Source organism: Vigna unguiculata, chromosome 7 (genome assembly GCF_004118075.2).
Source record: "Vigna unguiculata cultivar IT97K-499-35 chromosome 7, ASM411807v1, whole genome shotgun sequence".
Lineage (NCBI taxonomy): Eukaryota > Viridiplantae > Streptophyta > Magnoliopsida > Fabales > Fabaceae > Vigna > Vigna unguiculata.
Genome location: NC_040285.1, coordinates 4,025,704 through 4,049,956, shown reverse-complemented (window position 1 = coordinate 4,049,956; position 24,253 = coordinate 4,025,704). Strand labels below are relative to the sequence as shown.

General features: G+C 31.2%; 2 protein-coding genes across 2 annotated transcripts; both read left to right on the top strand.

The window, feature by feature from the left end:
* The first annotated feature begins 881 nt into the window (after positions 1 to 881).
* Positions 882 to 13,151, top strand: LOC114191521. Its single transcript, XM_028080733.1, has 9 exons — positions 882 to 1,327; positions 1,435 to 1,565; positions 6,588 to 6,795; positions 8,037 to 8,565; positions 8,651 to 8,902; positions 9,024 to 9,215; positions 9,305 to 9,379; positions 9,493 to 12,009; positions 12,653 to 13,151. The coding sequence occupies exons 1-9, from the start codon at positions 1,149 to 1,151 to the stop codon at positions 12,950 to 12,952; spliced, it is 4,383 nt and encodes a 1,460-aa protein (XP_027936534.1). The 5' UTR covers positions 882 to 1,148; the 3' UTR covers positions 12,953 to 13,151.
* Positions 13,152 to 20,898: 7,747 nt separating this feature from the next.
* LOC114192545 (subtilisin-like protease SBT3.17) lies at positions 20,899 to 24,167 on the top strand. Its single transcript, XM_028082297.1, has 3 exons — positions 20,899 to 21,189; positions 21,959 to 22,056; positions 23,917 to 24,167. The coding sequence occupies exons 1-3, from the start codon at positions 20,972 to 20,974 to the stop codon at positions 23,985 to 23,987; spliced, it is 387 nt and encodes a 128-aa protein (XP_027938098.1). The 5' UTR covers positions 20,899 to 20,971; the 3' UTR covers positions 23,988 to 24,167.
* The last annotated feature ends 86 nt before the right edge of the window (positions 24,168 to 24,253 follow it).

The window sequence follows — 24,253 nt, the reverse complement described above, 5'->3', positions numbered from 1 at the left end:
TATATATATATATATATATATATATATAAGTCAAATATGTATATTATTTACCTTTCATTATGATTTCTATGTGATCATACATTTTTTATTAATTTAAAAACCAAAATGTAACAAAATAAAATTTTATTACCAGATCACTCCAACATAACATTACAAACATTCAGACAAAATATTAAAAATATAACATTAAGTCTTTAAAAAATAAGTTGTAACTAAAAATATTATAAGCACATTTTTCTAATATCATTGTTTTAAATTTAAATTATGTAAGTTTTCTTTTTGTATTCACATTTATTTTTCCATTTTACTTTCTAAATAATTTTTAGATTAAAATAATTATTTTATTTATTTTAGTCTATAAAAATATTTTTAAAATTTACTATTTTTTTCTGTTTAGCCGTTTTTCAAACTTAACCATTTTTATAACAAAATTACCTTCAAAATAAATAAAATTTATATATAATAAAATTATAAAAAAATGTTTATATTTAATTTTATTATTTTTTTATTGTCATAAGAAAGCAATATATATATATATATATATATATATATATTTTAATAATATAAAATAATTATTTTCATAATTAAATTTATCATACACTCTCGTCAAATTTTAAGCGTAACTTGTAATGTAATCTCGCCTGAACAAGTACAACCGTTATAAATATTTCTGTAAATGAATTATGAAAAGGTTGTGCCAAGTGATTCAAATATTAAAAATTCAACATTAAGTCTAATAAAATATCATTATTTTAAATTTAAATTTGATAAAATAACTATTTTCATAATTAAATTTTATATATATAGACACTCATCTCAGATTAAATTTTAGGCCAACTTTAATGTATTTTTGCCTGAATAAGTATAACCATTATGAATATTTTTGTAGATGCTTTGTGAAAATGTTTGTGCCAAGTGATTGCAGGGAGTGAGGCAAAGAACAGAACTATTGGAAGGAAAAATCCAGAAACATATCATCTAAGATCAACCATAACTGCTTCAGGAGCGCGTGCACGCGACCTCATAAACCTCAGAAACCAATCGTCAAACACAATCCCTGCTGCATTCATTATCGAGGGTTTTTGCTTTCAATTGTTTGTCTCAACTCACTTTCGCGCATAGCTCAGCAGTTTTAGGGAGCAATCAACATGGCGAAGTTGTCGTCATCTTCTTCGAATTCGGAGAATTCCAGGGAACTAGTGTGCGTGGGAACGTTGGAAATCGCCACTCCCAAACCCGTCGGGTTTCTCTGCGGCTCAATCCCCGTTCCAACCGACAAGTCCTTCCACCATGCTTTCCATTCGGCTCTTCTCCCCATTCCCCAAACGTATTCACACACATATACTCTCTGTCTTTCACTCAATAATTGTTTTTGCTTTCTTTTGAATTATGTGTTTTGTTTTGAGAATTAACTGTTGCTTGTGATTGTTTCAGGGTGAATGCTCCGCGTTACCGTTACCGGATGCTGCCGACTGAGACTGATCTGAATACTCCCCCGCTTCTGGCCAATTTTCCAGACAAGGTTCTTCCTGTTGGCGCTGTGCACTCCAAGACAACCGGCGGAGGTGCTTACTCCTTACCCCTGGAGCAAACTAATTATATTTTATAAGTGGAAATTCATGTTCAATGGTTGAATATGTTCTATTCTACCTTTTGGCACTTGGTGGTTGTGTATTTTTGTTTTCATGTTATTCAAAGCTATCATAAATTGCAATTGACATGATAGGAAAACATAATTTGGTGGGTCTTATTCTTTATTTGACGAGTCTCCTTGATCTGTAGTTCCATTGTATTCTAGTATACTACTTAGGGTGTGTTGATGGAAGTTCTCATTGTAATTTGATCTCTCTCTTTTAGAGTTTGTTATCTGATTTTTATTTTTTCCATTCTTAGTTCTGTGGACTTTCATTGAATTTAGATGCATATATTTAGTTGTAATCATTTGAAAATGGATGCTATCAATGTACGCCACAAAGAGTCTCCTTTAGTAATATTTGAATAAAGTGAAAGTCTTTAGTCTTGTTATCACACCTTGTGGAGAAGTTTTGGTTGTTGTCTTGAAGTGAACGTTAGTTGACGGCCTTGTGAAGGCTGTCATATCATGGTTCTGAGATCAGTATGCTATCTGTTGTATTTATTGGCCTTATAGTAATGGGACTTTTTTAGCTGACGTACAGTTAAAAGGGTCTATGTTAGCAAGGGTGACAGTAGAGGTTTGGGACTCAAGGATGAAAGTCCAATCTAGTAAGCCAAGGATTGAGGTCCAGTTAGAGGGAGAGTAGGTTTTTCTAAAGTTTCAACCTCACAGATTCAAACTACAGTCACAAGCAACCAGTGGGGAGTTAAGCCCAAAATTATGTCTCATTCCAGATTTTCAAAAGTATTGGCCCAGCTGCTCATGGTTGTGCTTATTGGTGAGTCAATTGCATCCAGTGTTTCAGATTTCTGTGTTGAAGAAGGCACTTTCTTTGGAAACATATTCTCAGCGATTACTCAGTTATAGAGGTTCAACCTCACAGGTTTTGAATTTTAGAGATTGGTCTTCTTGAGGGGCCAAGGTGCTGATAAGTGTCAGAAATCTCTCTGATTGTGAGAATTTATGGGAATTAGCATCAGATGTTTAGGACCTTTTTTCCTATTTTAAACTTTGAGGATATTGTGAAACTTATTTTTCGGGCCCAAGGGTGGTTATTGTTATTGGGTCTCCAATTATTAGGGTCTATGTTAGGAATAAAAAGATGATAATGGAAAGTTGGGATGCTGGTCTATTACTAACAGTGCTGACTGTCTGTCAGATGGTTAATAGTTGACACAGATTCTATGGTGATTGCAGCCTAGCATGGATGCCAGGCCAACATAGACTATTGTTTGCTCGAAACAATGCCTTCATTAGTCCTATTTGGACAAATCAGCTAGACTACCAGGCACCTCAAGCTTACACTATCAGATGGATGGCCAAACTGAGGTAGTAAATGTTAGAATTGTGTTTGTTTAAGAGATGTCATAGAGGTGTTAAATATCATTTGCAAATATACTCTTAGCCTTCTTCCAAAAAGAGTGACACAATTTGAATACTCTAAGAGTTCTCAGTGTATGTTGGGTTAGACAGATTGCCACAACAAGTTACAAGGATGAAAATCCATCTTTTCCCACTGTTCAAATTTGTCTGATGGCATTTTATTACCATCTTCTTTTGAGAGGTCATGAAAACTTGCCAACAAACCACATTTCAACCTATACTGAGACAAAAAAAATTTCCTTTAAAGCTTCTTTGAAGTGTGGGTGACCAGAAAATCAGTGGACAGATCAGATGCCATTGCAGATTAGAAACAGAGACCATAGGTGTAAAAGACGAACTTACAAGGTGTTCAAATGGCGTCCTGAAGTCTAATTAGTGGGAAAGGAGGAAAAGGATGTTGGGGGAGGGACAAGAGGGACACACCATTGTTCCAGTGATTGGAAGTGGTGGGTGGACTGCACAGGTTGGCCATGTGAAGATGTATGTGGCTATGCATGACGAGGAATCTGTTTCCATGACTAGTGGGGTTACCTGCTCCTCGGAGTGGTGCTCAGTAGAAAAAACTGTGGTGGCCGATGGGGAACAATGGTGACCAGTTACGCTTGGGTTTTGTGTCCCTCAACGAGATGAACTCAACTAGGTGCTTGTCGGAGAGAAATGACAATGGTGGCTGGCAGTGGACTCACTGGACAGTGACAAACAAAGCAGGATCCACCTACTTTGATACCAACTTGAGATAAAAGCATGGAAAGTATGCTTAAAAGAGTAATCCATCTCTTAGATCATTCATTCATTTATGGAGTTCCTTATATCAAAGATACACAAAAAGTTAATGATTAATCCTACACATATGGGTCAGATAGGTAATACTATGTATTAGTTAACCTATTCTAACAAGTTAAACCATCCAAATAAGTTACACAATTCTGACAGTAACTTGCTGAAACTTGCATCATGCATTTTTCTGGTACTAAGCCTGAAGTGTGACCCAAAGGCCTAAATATGCTTGTACTAAACCTTTATTTGAAGGAATTAATTGAGATTCTTATTAAATTATTCAGTGTTGTCACTTCTGAAAATAGAGATTTTTTTTTTTTGTCAATTTGTGAAAAACATTTAAATATATTAGGGATACTAGATTTTAATGCATAAGGTAGATCCATCTCAGAGAAACTGATGTGATATAAAGCAGAATACAAAGGGAGCCTGTATAGAAGCTACCCTTGAAAGCAAAAAGACCAAAACACCCAAAACAGACTCACCAAAGGGGACAGACAGCGGGAAAAACAAATTAGAGAGAAACAATGTAACAGCAAGACACAAAGAGACAGAAGAAAATGTCTTATTTTCTTTTATTCTAATATTCTAATAATCCAACATATCCCAGTGCGATCATCAATAAAGGTTACAAACTGTTTTATTTCCAAATTGGGTTTTAATTCTTTATGGACCTTGACCATTGATTTGGATTAAATGAAAAGGTTTAAATGCGTGACGAGGTTGAGAAGAGTAAGGAGTTCTATGACTTTTAGCTAGAAGACAACTTTCCCATTGAAACAAATAAAATCAGCATTTTTCAATAAATGTGGAAACAAATGTTTATGATGTGCCCCAGTCTATTATGCTGCAGCATTATTTAGTCCCACACAGGGGAAGAATTAATAACTGTAAGACCTTGGGCTACTTTATTCTCGAAAACATCTTCAAAGTAATAAAGACCATTTGTCATTTTAGCATTGCCAATCATCTTCCCTGATGTCCAGTCCTGAAAAATGTAATGAGTAATAGAGAACTTCTCATTACAATTGGATTCCTTGCAAATTTTACTAATAGAGAGATTTCCTGAGAATTTCAGTGCATGTTGCACATTTAAGTAAATGTTTTTGGATAGCGTAGTATTTCTTTCATTCTAATATTTTATTTCCACAAGAAGGAAATATGTTTTAAATAAGAAAGGTTGATCAAGCACTTGAACCCATGATGCATGGTACACACATGTTTGAGGTGCAAGTAAAAGAATCGGAGGTACCAAAATTACTTTGTTTGTACTAGAGAACCAATACAATAGCGAGCTATATTTAAGCAACCTTGTCGATTCATCAACTTGTTCCTCACGTAAAGAGGTATTTTCTGCCTCATGAGTTGTAAGGCCAAATTTAGGTCTTCATCTAGAACCTAAATTACTGCCCTTTAGTTGTGTTGGTCTCCCGTGAATTTTCTAGTATGTTTCTCGGGTGTGACGTGATTTATTGCCATGATCATGCTAGAGATTTGAGGAGTTTTGTGGTTTATTGATCTATTTTTGTCTTTGTCATCATCACCGTTCTGTGAGTTTCCTCTCTTCTGATCTCTTCAAAGGTTTCACCTAATGAAGGCAATGTTGCTCTCCCTGTGATTCTACGATAAACTTCATCTAGCTTTTCATTGAGATTGGAAGAAACTGAAGTATTCATCCTTCTTCCCCTGTTTGTTGGTGGTGTTTGGCATTCTCGGTTGACTTCCACTTGAGAATTTCTTAAGAGATCTAGCTTCTACCACACCCACTTCAAAGAGTGGAAGTATCTTGTGACATTGCTGTATTTCTCTGGCCTGTAAGTTGAGTTCATATATCTGAGATTTATTCACAACATCTGAGTATACTTCTGTGACACTATCGCACAATTTTCTGGCTGCTGAATAACGCATGTAGTTGCTACTGATGTCTTTGTGGACACCAACCACGTCATAAGCATGGAGTTTTCAGCAACCCACATCATATTGTTGATCTGTAGTGTTGAGCTTGAGTTGCCTGCCAGTGAGTTATCTAAACTTCTACCATGGATATATATCCAAACAAATTGGGGCCACTGGAGATAGTTTAACCCATTAAGTCAAAAAGAGGTGATTTAAAATGAATTAGAATCACTGGAAAACAACCTTCTGCTCCTATTTTGGAGGATGCAAATTTTGATCATCGGTGGTGGCTGAGGAGCTGTCACCCAGGGCTCTGCATATCAGAGGCACAGAGGTTGTGCTTTGGTACCAAGTTGAAAATATGGAGTATTGTTTTTGAATGGAAATAACTTGCAGGGATTTTTCCTTTTTATAAAGGGGAACTACTTAAGGTGATATCCTAAAACAGGGTAACAAAATCCTAATAAAGGAAAGAAAATATGACAATAATGAATTACCTTAAAATGGAATTGAATGATTACTAGTTAATTAGCTATACAGGAATAAATACGAAATCAAATTTAATCAGGAATCAAACAGGTTTAATCCTCTTTTGAGACCATGTCAACACAAATGAAGCAAATCTATTCAATGGAGCTCTTCCCCTTTGCATTTCTCACAAACCAAACACACTGTTCATGTATTATTTCTTTCCAGCACATTGAGAGAGTTAAATCTATAATTCCTTCTTGGGTTGATACTGTTCTCATTATTAGTCACTGAAAAAAGAGTGCTGTAATGAAATACAAATGCATGCTATTGTGAAATACCAGTGTATGGTTGGTTTCCATTTCCTTATGGTAGATTCATACGCTAGATATTTCAATTTTTCTAAATCTCAATTTGTTGTTGACAGATTTTCCTTCGGAAGGCACTGCTGTTGCATCAAATTTCAATAGGAAATGTGAGGCCCTTGCAGTGTCTGGCTTGGTTGATTATGGAGATGAGATTGATGTCATTGCCCCAGTAGACATTTTAAAGCAGATATTTAAAATGCCATATTCCAAGGCTCGACTATCAATTGCCGTTCGTCGCATTGGTCATACTCTTGTTTTAAACACCGGGTATGTATTTGACCTACTCATGACTTCATTTTGCTGACTGTCTTTTGATTCATGATAATTTTTTTTCACTTTAGAAAATTGAGCTTCCCTGTCTATTCTCTTTTGATGTAATACGAAACCAAATTCTTTATTTTGATGCAAACAAAATATTTGCAGTTGAAGATTACAATGCTATGTGCTTAAACAAGGAAGGAATTAGGTTTTATTGCGTCTATCATGTATAAATTGTGCATTCTAGTTCACAGGGTGTATATTTGACCAACTCTTGATTTCATTGTTTTGCCATGACTAACTTCCACTTAATTGTGGCCCCTTATAGTTACTGTTGCAGTTGTCTTGTAATTCATGATGAGATTTTCACTTTAGAAAATTGAGCTTCCCTATACATTGGCTTTTGAAGCAATAAGAAGTGAAATCTATATTTTGACCAAGAGAAAATACTAGTAGTTGATGATTACAATATTATATGCTTAGACAAGGAAGGAAATGTATTATAGACAACTAAATAGTTGATATTCTGCATTTATTGTATCCACCATGTATAAATTTTGCATTCTAGTTCACAGGGTGTGTATTTGACCACTCTGGACTTCATTTTGTTGCCATGACTAACTCCCACTTGATTGTGGCCCCTTACAATTGCTGTTGACATTTGTCTTTTGATTGATGATATATTTGTCTCTTTAGAAATTGGAATCTTTATTTTCATTAGAAGAAATCATTAACCATTGGTGATTACGATATTATAAGATTCAACAAGCAAGGAAATGTACAGACAGCTAAATAGTCGCATATTCTGGTTTTGTTGTATCCACTGTGTATAAATTGTGCATTCTAGTTTATGATCTATGATACTTAAAATATGATTTTTTTCTTAGAACTCATTCAGATGTTTTACACGGATTCAACTATATCTGGGCAAAAAAAATCTTAGTTAAGAATGTTTGGTTATTAGTTTGTGCTAGGTTAATCATCATTTTTTATTCTGAAGCTTGCTAATTGACTTATTTATTTATTTTTCTATGTTTTTGGCAACCTACTATTTGTCATGGAGAAAAACTGGAGGTCATGTGAATGAATCTTTGTTGACTACAGGGAGGAGGCTTTTATTTAAGTACAACGGTTATATAATTATGCAGTTCATAAAATCCCTAATTTACACAACATATAACATAACTACAATATTCCAAACAATATTCAAGCATTTGATTAAATAGTGACGAAGTATTTATGAAGTGCAGGCCAGACGTTGAAGAGGGAGAAAAACTTATAAGGAGGCATAACAATCAAGCAAAATGTGCGGATCAATCTTTATTCTTGAATTTTGCTATGCATTCAGTCAGAATGGAGGCATGTGATTGTCCACCAACACATCATGTTCCATCAGAAGATCAATCAAATTCTTCTGTACTTCCCGGAGGGAAACCGCCCCATATTGTGGTACAAAATGATGATGTTGTTCAAGCTGAAGGATACAATTGCCATTCTGAGTACTCACAGGTTGAATCGGAAAACTTCTATTGGGGTAGCAAGAAGAACAGGAGAAATAAGAACCGGAGTCCAGTGAAAAAGGTGTCACAAGTTGGTGAAAAACCCAGATCATCAATGCAAGAATCTGAAAAACAAAGAAAAGTTGGTAATGATAGCTTTCTTAGGATTTTATTCTGGCAGTTTCATAACTTCCGCATGCTCTTGGGAAGTGATCTACTTTTATTCAGTAATGAAAAGTATGTTGCTGTGAGCTTGCATTTATGGGATGTCACACGACAGGTGAGCAACGTTCTTCTAAAAAAGGTGATGCGTCAAACTCTGTATTAGCAGATTGTTGATATTTAAGTTTTCCCAATTTTTGTAGGTCACACCTTTGACTTGGCTTGAAGCATGGTTAGACAATGTCATGGCAAGTGTACCTGAGTTGGCTATATGTTATCATCGCAATGGTGTTGTTCAGGGGTATGAGCTTTTGAAAACCGATGATATTTTTCTTTTGAAAGGGATATCAGAGGATGGGACACCTGCATTTCATCCTCATGTTGTACAGCAAAATGGTTTGTCTGTTTTGAGATTCCTTCAGGATAATTGCAAACAGGATCCTGGAGCTTATTGGGTACTATTATTTTTTTTTTCATTACATTTATATCTTTGTTGTTTTTAGCTTTACTGTGTTAATTTTTTAACAAATTTATTATCCTTATTAGTTGTAGGAAATCTGACTTACAGTTTTACAGCTTTATAAAGGTGCTGGTGAAGATGATATACAACTTTTTGATCTTTCCGTTATCCCCAAAAACCGTTCATCAGATGATAGTGATGACTCTTCAAGGTCCTTGCCATCATCAATCAGTAGGGGTCGAAGTGATGCAGTATATTCATTGGGAACTCTCCTTTATCGAATCGCGCACAGGCTTTCACTATCAATGGTGTGAAAAAATGGAACATATTTCTGGGTTAATGCTGCTTTTGGTAGTTTCTACTAATTTTTTACTAATTACTCTCTGTTTTGCTGTAGGCTGCTACAAATAGGGCTAGGTGTGTAAGGTTCTTTAGAAAGTGTTTGGAATTTCTTGATGATTCAGACCATCTGGTATGTTTTTGGAACAACAAAATTGATGTATTTCACACCCCTTTTGCCTAGTAGTATTTCCACTTATCCTTTGTTAAGTTAATTGTATTTCTTATACATGCTGTACTGAACAGGCAGTGCGAGCAATAGCCCATGAACAATTTGCAAGGCTGATTTTAAATTATGATGATGAGTTGAATTTAACGTCTGAATCTTTGGCCCTAGAGTGTGAACTGACTGTTACTGAAGCCAAAGAGTCATCTTGGGATGTTGAAAACAGTAATTCTGAACGAGAAGGTGCCCATGAGGTATTTTATCTGCATGCTGCTGACAAATCAGGTGAACATGGAAATCTGATTGAGCACTTAGAATCAGAATGTTCTGTAAAGATGGTTTCTGAAGGACACAAATCCTCATCTGGGGAACTGATAGTGGTCAGTAACATAGAATTGAGCAATCACGAAGAGGATGTACCACTCACGTATCCTGATGTTAGCTCTTCAGTTTGTGAAGTGTGTCCAGTTTCAACACCTGTGGTTCAGACAGTTGCCGATCCAATCTCATCTAAGTTAGCTGCTGTACATCATGTTTCGCAGGCCATTAAGTCTCTGAGATGGATGCGACAGCTTCAGAGCTCAGAACCAGAGGTGATGGATCAATTCACTGAAAATCATGATAGACCGTCATCATCTTTTAATCTTTCTGTTTGTGCTTGTGGAGATGCTGACTGTATTGAAGTTTGTGACATTCGAGAATGGCTTCCCACATCCAAGTTGGATCATAAGTTGTGGAAGCTTGTTCTTTTGCTTGGAGAATCGTATTTGGCACTTGCAGAAGCTTATAAGGAGGATGGCCAACTGCATCAAGCATTAAAGGTCATTCAGCTATCATGTTCTGTATATGGATCAATGCCTCCACATCTTGAAGACACAAAATTTATTTCTTCAATGGCTAGTGGCTCATCCTTAGAGAGAAAACTCATTGATCTGAATGAAAACACATGGCGGGATGATGTAAAAGATGAGACTGTTAGTGGCTATATTGAAAGAAAGTCTTCTGTTTACCTTTTCTGGGCAAAGGCATGGGAACTAGTGGGAGATATTTATATTGAATTCCATAGGATAAAAGGTAAAGAAATTTCAATACAAGATCTGAAAAGACCTGCAACCAGAGAATTGAGAATGTCATCTGAGGTTGTGAAGGAAGTTAAAAGGCTGAAAAAGAAGTTGGTTCAAATGAATCAGAACTGCAGTTCATGTTCCTTGGTAAACTGCAGCTGCCAGAGTGACAGAGCTAGCAGTGGAAACAGTGCAAGCAGTAGTAGTGCAGCTGTGGGCCTCATGACTCATGGTAGAAAGCATAGTAAACGATTATCTGCTAAAAATGCCAATTACTCGCCTCCAAAAGACCCAGGAGACGAGTTGATTAATGGCAGGGACAATGGAAAAGATTTTGACAACAAATACATTGAGCATAGTCATTATGGTGGAGATCTGAATCAGACAGATACTCCTGAGAGTAGAATGGAAATCGAATCTTTGGCTGCTATAAACCCTAGAACTCTTGAGGGATCCTCAGAGATGGATGCCTCATGTTCTAGTGTTGTTTCTCAACCAGAAAATAATTCAACTGAAACACAGAAACTAAAAAATGGTGGGATATTTGAGTACCTAGTTGAACCTCTAGTGGGAAGTGTAGAGTCAAATCTTATAGCTGCTCTAAAGTGCTATGAAGAAGCTAGACAAGCATTACTTAAACTTCCAAATAGTTTGTCTGAGTTACAATCCGTGGTTAAAAAGAAAGGGTGGGTTTGCAATGAATTGGGCCGAATCAGACTTGAGAATAAAGAGTCAATTAAGGCTGAACTAGCATTTACAGATGCTATAGATGCATTCAGAGAAGTTTCCGATCATACCAACATAATATTAATAAACTGTAATTTAGGCCATGGCAGACGTGCATTGGCTGAGGAGATGGTATCTAAAATAGAGAATCTTAAGCTACATAATATTTTCCACAGTGCATACAATCATGCATTGGAAACTGCAAAACTGAAATATTTAGAATCCCTTAGATATTATGGGGCAGCAAGGTTAGAACTGAATGCCATGAATGATCATGATGATTCTGTGACAAGCAGCTTGAGGAATGAGGCACATACACAGTTTGCTCATACTTATCTGCGGCTTGGAATGCTTTTGGCAAGAGAAAATACTACAGCAGTTTATGAAGATGGATCACTGGAAGATACATGTGTAAGTCACACGAAGCCCCAAGACAGAAAAGCCAGAAAAGATTTGAGAAAGCATGAGATTTCAGCTAATGAGGCCATTAGGGAAGCGTTATCTGTGTATGAGTCACTTGGTGAACTGCGCAAACAGGAGGCTGCATATGCTTACTTCCAGTTGGCTTGCTATCAGAGAGACTGTTGTTTGAAATTTATGAATTCTGGAAATAAGAAAAGCATTTTGCAAAAAGGAGAAAATAGTGCTCTACAGCGAGTAAAACAGTATGCATCTCTGGCAGAGAGGAACTGGCAAAAAGCGCTGGACTTCTATGGCCCTACAACTCATCCTAATATGTATTTGACTATTGTTATGGAGAGATCAGCTCTTTCATTAAGCCTTTCAAGCTATTTACACTCCAATGTGGTATTGTCCCGTACTTCTTTTACACATTAATTAAATTCTTTATTTCTATATTTTACTGAAATATTCATTGAGATGATTTAATTCCATCATTAACCTTTTCTGTTGCTCTATTCTATCTAATATCATGTGTGTGTTACTAATAAAGACTCCTTGAGAATTTACATACTTGGGCAGAATACATTGATTTATTTGTCAACTTATAGAAGTAACTTAGGCACTTCCCAGCTACAAAAGTATTATAAAATTCACGAAATTAGGTTCCGTATTTGCAACTTAGAATTACTTCCTCAGAAACTTGGTAAAAAATGTCTCCGACGTGTTGGGTCAAATTGATATCTTAGATATGTTTTATTGTGATGTCAACTGCATAATGTGCTGAAGTACTCTAGTTGACAAACTCGACCACCCTGGGAATAAGGTGGATCAAAGAATACATAACATGATGAAATTTCTGACTTGCATTTTTTTGAATCAATTAGTCGCCGTAAATATCTTGTGATATTCATTAAAATTATACATTAATAATGAAGACCTCACTCTAGATTTTATTGAAATTTAGTTTTTGATATACCAATCAAAATTTCATTAATGAGGTGTGTATATATTTCTGTCATCCGCTAATTCTTCCAGAATTTTGTTTCAGGTGCTGGAATCAGCTTTGGCCCATATGCTTGAAGGGCGCCATGTTTCAGATACTACTGAGGACACTTTCAGTAATAGATATCCCGAATTACACGCAAAATATTGGAGTCAGTTACAGATGCTTTTGAAGAAAATGTTGGCCACGTTACTTTCATCGAGTGCAAACAAAACTACTTGTCAACCATCTTCGACTTCTAGCAGATTTGGAGATGGTGGAAAGATCAAAGAACTCTACAAGATGTCCCTGAAGGGTACTGATATGATCCAACTGCATAACATGCACAACTTGTGGATATCGTGATGGTGACACTGACACACCGGGTACAGTGTATATAGCTTGTAAAAATCATGACATGTAGCTTCATGGTGACATTTCTTCTGTTGTTAACAACGGATCAGTGCAAAATTATAAGAAAAACCTAAGCTGTAGTAAAAATATTGTAGAAAATCAATATATAATTTATGCTTTAACTACTCTTGGAATGGATAAAAGGATATCGAAATGTATGCATTTTTATTGTCTTGAAAAAGTTTATGGTCCCTAAAATTATGATAATTAATTTTAATTTTCTATAAAAAAATTATTCATATTTAATTCTTACTTAAAGAATTTAGAATTAGAAAAAAAAAAAATCTATTCAGATGAAAATCGAACATTGGATTGAAATTAAAAAATATATATTTAATACGAATAGTTTTGAGGATTCTTAAAGGCTTTTTAAGAATACAACTTGCATAAAGAATTTACGGACTTGAATATGTGTAAGATAATTTGAAATGTTGTAGGAATATATTCATTACCTTATAATTTTTAGAAATTGATATATTGAATTTAAATTATTTATATTTTAACTTTTTTTATATATAAAACTCATGATAGTATGAAAGTAAATCAATAATCTATTGGTAGACAATGTTGTCTATTTTGCTTTAATCACTTTCTAAGAGATGTTGTTATATGTATTGTCCTTTTTATCTTTTTATTGTCTAAATTTAACTTCTTTATTAGAAGCTGCTTTATACACTTTGTTTGATGTATGTATAATATATTATCAAGGTTATGATGTTTCAATCTCATTTGAGTTGACAACATTATAATAAAGGTTAAAATACTTCATTAGTCCTCGTTTTTGTACAAAAATTTTAATTTGGTCCTCGTATTTTTATTAGTCTCAATTAGGTCCTCAATTTTGTAAATTAGTATCAATTAGATCATTTCTGTTAGTGTAAAACTAACATCGTTAAGTAGGTGTCACGTGTCAGCTTCTCATTTTTTTGAATTTTTATTTTTTATTTTTTTAAATTTTTAATTTTTTTTTAAAATATATGCCACGTGTCACGTTTGTAGTGTGTCACGTGTCAATCTAATATGGTGACATGTGTCAAATTATTGTATGAATCTCAATTTGATCCTCATATTTGTTAATTTGATTTGATTTCAATCCCAATTTTCTTTTAAAATTTTTTTAATTTTATATGTTCCAAATTTAGACCAAGTCTAATTTTTATATAAATGTGACACGTGGCACACTACAAACGTGATACATGACATAAATATTTTAAAAAAAATAAAAAATTTTAAAAAAATTTAAAAATTCAAAAAAAATTCAAAAAAATGAAGAGTTGACACATGACACTTACTTAACTATGTTAGTTTTACACTAACGGAAATGACCTAATTAATACTAATTTACAAAATTGAGGACCTAATTAAGACTAATAAAAATACGAGAATCAAATTGAGATTTTGGTACAAAAATGAGGACCAAGAAAGTATTTTAACCTATAATAAAAGTTGACTCCACACTATCCCAATTGAGATCAAGTTAAAGTGAGAATATAGGAAAAAAGAAACACATTTGATATACGAGAACTATGAAAATTTTTTAATTTTTACATTTTAGATAGAATTTAGAGTTCTCTAATTTTAATAAATTTCTATAGATTTTTAAAATTTTAATTTTCTTCAAAATTTGTTATCTAAATAATTTATTTTATTATAAAATATTACAAATCCTTTATAAAAAATTTACTCTCATCTATATTTTTTTTATGACAAAATTAGTTAATAAGAAATTTGAGAGAATTTATCTTACAATCATAATATTATAAATCCAAGATTCATGCAACTAATAGCATCTATGAAATAATACAAAATTGAAAAATTAAAGCTTCGAATTTAATTCAATCTAAATAATATTAAAAAAACTTCTTAATAAAAATATACATTGAGATGCATATTTTTATGTTTTCAGTATGGTAATGACATTACTTATATAAATACATTAAATAATATTCATATAATAAAACATTTTTTGTGATATATTTGTTAAATAATTAATATTTTACTATTAATTTAAATTGGGTTGGATTTATCGATTTGAAATTTATGAACCTGTCCCTAAATTTAACCGAGTTCATTAAAATTCAATTCATAAAAATGCACTTGAGTATGATTAAAGTGGTTGTAGATTGAATGTTACTTATATTCTTTTTTTTTAAGAGTATTAGCAAACGTAAATAAATATTTTGTGTAGTGTCAAAATTAAAATTAACACATTTTTTTACTACTAATTGATTTTAGGTTAAAATACTCCATTGGTATATGTTTTTGTTTCAAAATCTCAAATAAATTTTAAGATTTTTTAGTCTCAATTAGGTCCATATATTTGAAAATGCATAACTTTATTCTTTAGTATGGTGTTAACGGTGTCAAAAATGTATCACGTGTCAGCTCCTCATTTTTTTAATATTTTTTTTTTTTATTTTAGATTTTTAAATTTCTTTTTTAAATTATTTATGTCACATGTCATATTAATATTGTGTCACGTGTCAAGTCAGTAAGGTGACACATGTCAAGTTATTGTCTGAATCTCAATTTGGTCTATATATTTGTTATTTTGATCCATTCATAATTTTTTAAAACTTTTTCAATTTCATCCCCTCCAAATTGAGACCAACTTTAACTTTTATATAAATTTTATAATGATGTTTTTATAAACATTTTAATAATATTAAGTTGATTTAAATTTATATTTTACATTAAACTTTACTTATATTTTGTTTTAAAATTTTAAATATATTTATTTTAACTTGTTATAAAATTGTCTTAAATAATTTATATACAAATGTTAGAGTTGGTTTAAAAATAACCATTTGATAAATTTAAATATAAAATTTTAAAACAATTTTGTAACAAGTTAAAATAAATATACTTAATGTAAAATTTAAATTTAAATAAACTTAATATTGTTAAAAATATGTCACAAAATTATTACTTATAATAAAAATATCATTATGATATTTATATAAAAGTTAAATTTGGTTTCAATTTGGAGAGATGAAATTGAATTTTTTTTAAAAAATGGTACTAAAATGTAATCAAAATAACAAATATATGGACCAAATATTAAGACAATGACTTGACACGTGTCACCATAATGACTTAACATGGACACAATATTGACGTGACAAGTGACATAAATAATTTTTAAAAAAAAAATCAAAAATTCAAAAAAAAAATCAAAACTTCTAAAAAAAAATAAAAAAATGAGGAGCTGACACGTGATACATCCTTAACACGGTTAACATCATACTAACAGAATGAACCTAATTGTTATGCATTTTTTAAAAATATGGACCTAATTGAAACTAAAAAATATCTTAAAATCTATTTGAGATTTTAGAAAAAAAGTGAACTTAGAGTATTTTAACCTTGATTTTAAAGTATATTTTCATACTTTTATGCACGAACATGTTAGTTATATTCCTAGGATTAAACAATAAGTTCAATAGTAGTTTGTTTGTTATCATGCTAATTGGTTTATTAATTTAATAAGAAATTCATTATAATGATATTTAAAAAGAAGATTATTATGTACTGCACGAGATTTTTATACACCTCTAGTAAAGATATTAAGAGATAACGTGTGATATAAAAAGATACTATAAAAGGAAACATAGCCAGAAAAGTCTCAAAATTCAAAGGTTTAGATGAGATTGTTTAATAGACAAATTACGTGGAAGTTATCGAAGTCGGAATTTAGAAAAAAAAAAATAGTCTGCCAAAAATTCTGAATTTTTAATAATACATATTTTTCAATAAATTGTAAGAAAGCACTTTATTAAATACCACGTTTATATTTTTAATATTTTTTACATATCTTAATTAAATAGTAGTGAACGTATTTATATAATTTAGAATATTTGATTGAACATGGTATGTATTTCTATATAAAAAAAGATATTTTATTGTTATTTTCTTAATCTAATAATCCCTTCCCAATATTTTTTTTCTTAAAGTGGAAAAAGATCACTCAACGATGAAATTACCAATTGTTGATATAACAATGCATGTATAAGTTGTTATAGGCACGCAAAAGCAATACAAATTTATTTAGGCATAGGAGACTTTCGTACAATTTTGAAGTACAACTTTCAAGATAGATTGATTTAAATGACACCTCGTTCATGACGCATTCTTCTTAAATATGAGATGGATATTAGGATGAATAAAATAATAATAATGTTATGTTAGAGGTTTAATCGAGCTTTAAAATTTTGAGCATTTTTAATTGTATTTCTATTAAGTTTTATTAAGCGTTAAATATGTTTTTGGAGGTGTCTTAACTTTTAGTGAATTTTAGAATTAGTTCATCTCGAAACTTTGGACAAATTCAATCATTCATATTTCGAAATACATAGATTTAATCATTCTAATCAAATTTTATTAGGTTTATTTGATATTTCGTACGCATTTCAGTATTGTATTTGAGTTGTTTATACTGTTTGACACATTTTTGTTGTAATGTTAAGTCAAATACTATTATAAAACGTACTTGAAATGTTAAATAAACTTAACAAAATTTGATTAAAATGACTAAATTCATGTATTTTGAAAGATGAATGACTAAATTGGTCTAAAGTTTCGAAATAAACTAATTCCAAAATTAAAAAAACATACTTAACCATTTTATTAATACATTGAGTATCCAGAACTTGTATATTTTTCAATTCAATTTTTATTGTGTTATTTTACCTTATTATTTTTTTTAATTGTCTCTCATGAAATACGAGTTTGGTTATATGGATAATATAAAAAGTAATTTTGCAATTAATATAAAATATGAATGACTTTATTATATTTTTAATACATGGTAGATAATAAGATCATTATACTTTCTATGTTAGCACCTATAACAAGAGAAATCATTCTATTACCCTATTAGTGGAACCGATGTGGTCATACTCTTTGATGGCCAACCTACAGCAACCAAGACTATCACGTTCACTACCACTCAAAATTATTTTTATATAAAATACATAACTTCACAATTCTTTAAGTAGAGAAAAGTAATAAATATAACAAAGTGAGATAACAATCACTTCACCTGATTGATATTGAAAAATCAAATAACATGTGCTAAATTCAAAATATAAATGTTTTGAATACTTAATATACACCGATAAAACTTGATAAGTACTCGATTAAAAAATATATAAATTTTAAATTTTCATATCAATAATAATAAGTATTCAATTAAAAATATCTAAATTTATTATAAATTTTAATCGGATTTTAACCATTCATAATTTATTTCGTTTAAATATTATTTTCACAAATCACTTTTAGCTTAAACTAAGTATTTTTAGTTCAAGACAAGTACAATGCTTTTTGGTGATCAAATTATCCTAATTTGCTCTCACTAGACATGTAATTTTTTATGTATACAAGGTTTAGAGTCGATCTACTAATTTGTTAAAAAAACACAAATAATGTTTTTATAACGCTTTTTAAAAACAAGGAAGAATTTCAACAAAGTTTTGGTACTTATAAGCAATGACTATACTTCTTATCTTCTTTTTCAAATAGTGTCTTTATATATGTCCATGAAAAAGTAACTCTTGTAATTCTTTGTTTGCCTCTTGATTAGCTTTGAACTAAGATGAATATCTTTTTCTTCTCTTTGATATTTTCTATCAAACTTTGATATCGAGAAACATTGAATGTGTTTCATGTAACATTACATGCTCTTCTCTTCTCTATACAACTTATATGATACTTGAAAGTAATGTTTCATAGTTTCTATTTCAAAAAGTGACAAAAACACAAATCGTGCTAGAAAAATAATTGAGCAAGAGTGCACATGTACTCATAATTTATAGAACATTTATTAAAAAAAACCTTCTTTATACTATAATTTTAAACTTTATTGTATTTAAGCATTTAAGAAAAATAACACATTGCATTTTTGTTTTAATATAATGTATATGAGATTTGTTCCTTTTAATTTTTTTGTTTAAATATATTATTAGTTTCAATTTTTGTAAATTTTGTTCACTTTTGTCCTCATTTTTTAAAAATGTTCAAAAAGATAATAATTTTTGTAAATTATGGTCGATTTGGTCATTTTTCTAGACGTCGTTTAAATTGTTAACAAAAGGTAAATAATGACTGTCATGTGTCACTTTGTGTTTTTATTTTAATTTTAAAAAAATTGTTCACGTTAAGTCAACATTGTGAAACGTGGTAGTGTCCCACTTTTCAAGGTTTGGTATAAAAATAAATAAAGAAATATTAAATATAAATGTGAATTTTAATAAAAATAATGTATAACATTTATATAAAAAATTAATTTGGTAAATTTGGTCTTTTTCTATACCCCATTTAAATTGTTAACAAAATGTGAACAATGATGGCTATATGTCACTTTGTGAATTTTCTTAATTTTTTTAACTTAAAAAAAATTGTCCACATGTCAAATAAACATTGTGACACGTGACAATGTCAGTGTCACATGTCAAGGTTTGGTATGAGACTAAATGAAAGAAATATTTAATATAAATGTAAATTTTAATAAAAATAATGTATAACATTTATATAAAAAATAAATTTGGTCCTTTTTCTAGATGCCGTTTAAATTGTTAACGAAAGATGAACAATGACTACCACATGTCCTTTCGTGGTTTAATTAAATTTTTTAATTTTTTTAATTTTAGAAAAGTTGTCCACGTGTCAAGTCAACATTGTGACACATGGTAATGTTAGTGCCACGTGTCAAAGTTTGGTATAAAATAAATGAAAAAAATATTTAATAAAATGTGAATTTTAATAAAAATAATGTATAACATTTATATAAAAAATAAATTTGGTCAATTTGGAGAGAGACAAAAGTAAAACTAAATTGAACAAAAATAACAAAAATTTGGACTAAATTGAATAAATTTAATGAAAATTGGGACTGAATTGAATATAAGACACGAAACACGGACATGACACATGACAATAATATTAGCTTGATACGTGACACTTACACTACCACGTGTTACAATGATGAGTTGACACGTGAACACATTTTCTTTTAAATTAAAAAATAAAATTAGAAAATCACGAAGTAACATATTAAACGACGGCTAAAAAAATATCAAATTAACTACAATTTACAAAATTAGAACCTTTTTTAAAATTTCAATAAAATGATGATGGAAGTGAACAAAGTTAACAAAAATTAGAACAATGATGTATTTAAGCCTAAATTTTTATTCATATTTCATTATGTTTATTTAATTCACAATTTATTGAGATAATGTTAAAATGAAATTGACATACTATATTTTGAAATGAATCTAATGTTATAAAGTATGTGTTCACTTAAACGAACGTTTTCTTTAATATTTATGCAAATATAATTCTTTTTCCGACTTTAATTATTTTAAAATAATTAACATTCAAAAAATATAATATTTTGATTAGTAATATCGGGCTTTCATGTCAAATTCGGAAAATTTTTTAGGAACTTCAATTTCACTACTTCCAAATTTTATTTTTATGGGAAATGCTGAATTGAAAATTTATATTTTAATTTCAATGTGGTAGTTTGTGGTAATTTTCTTTTGAAGAACATTTGATACTATGGATGTTCTCGTTAATTGAATCTTTGCATAGATTTGATGAAAACTCATTGGTTTGAACATTTGTATTCAAATACAAAAGATATATGTTTTTTTTTTTTTAAATTAAGAGAATAAACTTTTATATAACATTTTTTTTTGTACAAAATATGTTTTAATACAATTTGTATTTATAATTTTTCCGTAAATAGTGTCTTATTTAATTTATTAATCCCGTTGTTTCACACAGAATCTGTGCAGGAAAGAACGTTGACAAATCACGTTTTCCACGTGGCAGAATCAGGCGGTGACACCAACACAACGCGTTGTCGCTTCATACTTAAGCGATAAGCAACTTTGAAAAACTGTTGTCGTGTGCTTTGCTTCCATCGTTCTATTCTCCCTTATAAAACGCGATTCCAAAACCACAATGGACACGCCCTTTAACCTCAGAATCTCAGAACTCGCAATCCTCCTTTTGTTCGCTTCAGTTTGCTTAACAATGTCGGATTCCGCCGCCACACCGCTGGACCAGCACGCCACCGGTTCTTCCCCTGCACCGGCGGTTCACATCATCTACACCGAGAGGCCACAGGATGAGGAGCCTGAGGCTTACCACATCCGAACCCTCTCCGCTGTTCTTGGCAGGTTCGCTCTTTTCATACAAAATCGTGCTATTCGATATATGCTTCTGTGAAGAAATCACAAATTGAACTGTGTAATGCCTTAATTCTAGAATAAACCATCGATTTTTTTCTCTTTTGAGTAGTTTTCACACTGTTGGGATTGTATAGTTGGTCTCTAGAGTATTGAATTATATCGATTTTGTCCTGAATTGGGACTAATTTGAAGAAAATTTGATACCTAAAGTGTGTTATATAAAATTATTATTCATAACAAAGTGACATGATTTCTGATACTTAGCCTACTTGTATGATTTTGTTACTTTATAGACTGCGCTTAGAATTTGGGTTTAGAGTGTAGGATCTAACTCAACCATATGAAATCAGTTTGTTTGTAAGGTGAGTGTTTTCTTTTGCTTATGTAATTTAATTTGCTTATGTTATTAGTCAAATGGAATCTTCAATAAACCTTTCATGCTAAGGATTCAATAGTTTGAATGTGAAGGTTATAAGACCGTTGAATGTGAAGGTTGTAAGACTGAATGTTTGTGGGTAGTCCAGGTGGCTCGTAAAGCCAGCAACAATTGATATGATAGGCTTCAATGCCATATTCGAAAATTAGTTTTGAGTTTTAATTCAATTCTATATAACCAGTGTTGTAAAGCGACGGCTGTCCTCACTCATACTTTAATTTAACCACATTACTTAGGAGAAAAGGTAAATACTTAAGGGACCTGATTGATTCAGTGTGTGTGTTTTCTTAACGTAATGGTGTGATTGGTTAACGATTGCAGCGAGGAGGCTGCCAAGGAAGCTTTGTTGTATAGTTACAAATCTGCAGCTAGTGGGTTTTCTGCTAAGCTTACTCCAGAGCAGGTTGAACAGATTTCAAGTAAGTTTGGTTGTTTTCAATCTGTTTTTTCCCCCTCTTTTAACATGCATGGTGTTTTGTGTTTCATTTTTTCTACTTTATTTTTTACCCTTCTGGTTAATGACTATTATCTTGAAAATCCCTGATATATAGTGACTCTTTTATGTTTTTGCATTTAAATATTTTGGATGAATGTCTGAGATCTTTGTTCTTTCGTTTTAATTTATATAGTTTCCAATGTGATTGTTGTTATCAGATTCTATTTAATGTTTAAAGATAGATTATTCAAACAATAATAATCCTTTTGGTTTGAGGTAGTTGGTGGAACTTGGATTAGTTTTGTTAGTATGACTTAATTCTGTGGAATTGGTCAGACAAGTATCACTTAGCTTTTGCTTAGTTTTTATGCAGAATCTGTTTTTTTAGCTGAATTCTCTCGATGCACAGCTTTTATTATGAAATATTGGGAACGGATTCAAACCAAAATCTTTTTAATTATTTTTCCTAGACAACCTGAGTCAAGTAAACTAGTAATCGATGGGAGAGCTGTTTCTGGTACCTTTGCATTCCTATAGTACATGTAACATGTTACCCCTCTTAAACCGGTTGGCATTGTCTTTGGATCTTTTGGGGAAACACTATTGTGATGTTCTTTCATGCTCTGATATCTCGTGAAAAGGGTTTCAAACATTCAACTGATAGAACTTTTTGAACCAAAGTTTTCATGACGCTCTTGTGTGTGCCATGCATGTCTATTTCCACAAAATGCTCTTTCCCATGCTCTTAAAGTTTCACAGAAGGTTAAGAGGCGCCCTAAAACATACTGAGAATTTCGACCTTTTCAAATTCTGGCTTTATTGGAAATCATGGTTCTCCCCATCTACAGACAGATGGAGGAGGAAATTCAGATGTTATTTTATTACTCTATCATAGGGTAAAATATGTGTTTTGTCGCTCTAAAATTTTTCAAATTCTGGTTTAGTCTTTCATTCCTTTTGTCCTATTCGCATTCTTCTAATATAAAAATACCCTACTTTTGTTCTGAAAGTTGTTATAATTGGTACTTAATGGCAGTTATAGACCACCAGAAAGTATACATTTGAGGATAAAAAAGAATGGAGTATTTTCATATTCAATGGATGGAACTAACTAAGGCATTTTTTTTAGGATTAAAACTGAATTTGAAAAGTGTTAGATGGATGAGGAACAATGAAAGTAGTTATACATAAGATTTTATAAGTGTGTATGAATAAACATTCCATTTCAGTAAAAAATTGTTCACTGAATGATTTTAGAAGTTAGAATTAAATATGTTTTTCATCCCTCAAGTTTTATTAAATTTTGGAATTGGTGTCTTTTCAAAATTTTATACTAATTTAGTTCTTCATTTTTAGAAATGTGTGGATTTAGTCATTTTTATCAAATTTTATTAAATTTATTTGACATTTTAAATGTAATTTATAATAATATTTGAGTTAACATTGAAGCAAAAATGTGTCAAACGGTATAAATAATTCAAATACTATCATGAAATATTTTTGAAATGTCACATAAACTTAACAAAATTTGATTAAAAGAATTAAATTCACGTATTTTGATAAATGAAAGATTAAATTGGTCAAAATTTTTGAAAAGAGACTAATTTTAAATTTCAGTAAAATTTGAGGGACAAAAACTTTAATCCTAGAAGTTAAAAGACTTGAAGTAACTTAAGGACTCATTGAATCACTGATATTATTTTGTCTTGCAAATGATTTATTACTATTTGTGCTGATTTATTACTATTTGTGCTGATTCTTCTCATTGTGGAAAATGTTTCCTCCTATGAATAGTATAGTAGTGGATGCATGTTTAATTTTTTTAACACTTGATATTGTGCAGAGCAACCAGGTGTTCTCCAAGTTGTTCCGAGCAGAACATATCAGCTGCATGGAGCAAATAATCTGCACTAAAGAATGTCCATCTAGACATATAATCTGTTCCAAACTATTTTCTTTATCGTGTGTAAACTAAACTAGTGTGGCTTAGCCTTTATACTTATGTCAATAAACATGGGATCAATGTATAATACCCTATGTCGTCTATCATTGTCTCATGTATTCAAATATAATATACTACATTGACTCCCTTAATTTTTGTTTTTTCTTTTCTATTTGTTGAAATCTTCATTCAAAATTAACAAAATACAAGTCATTTTCTTTACAAAAGTTAATTTAAA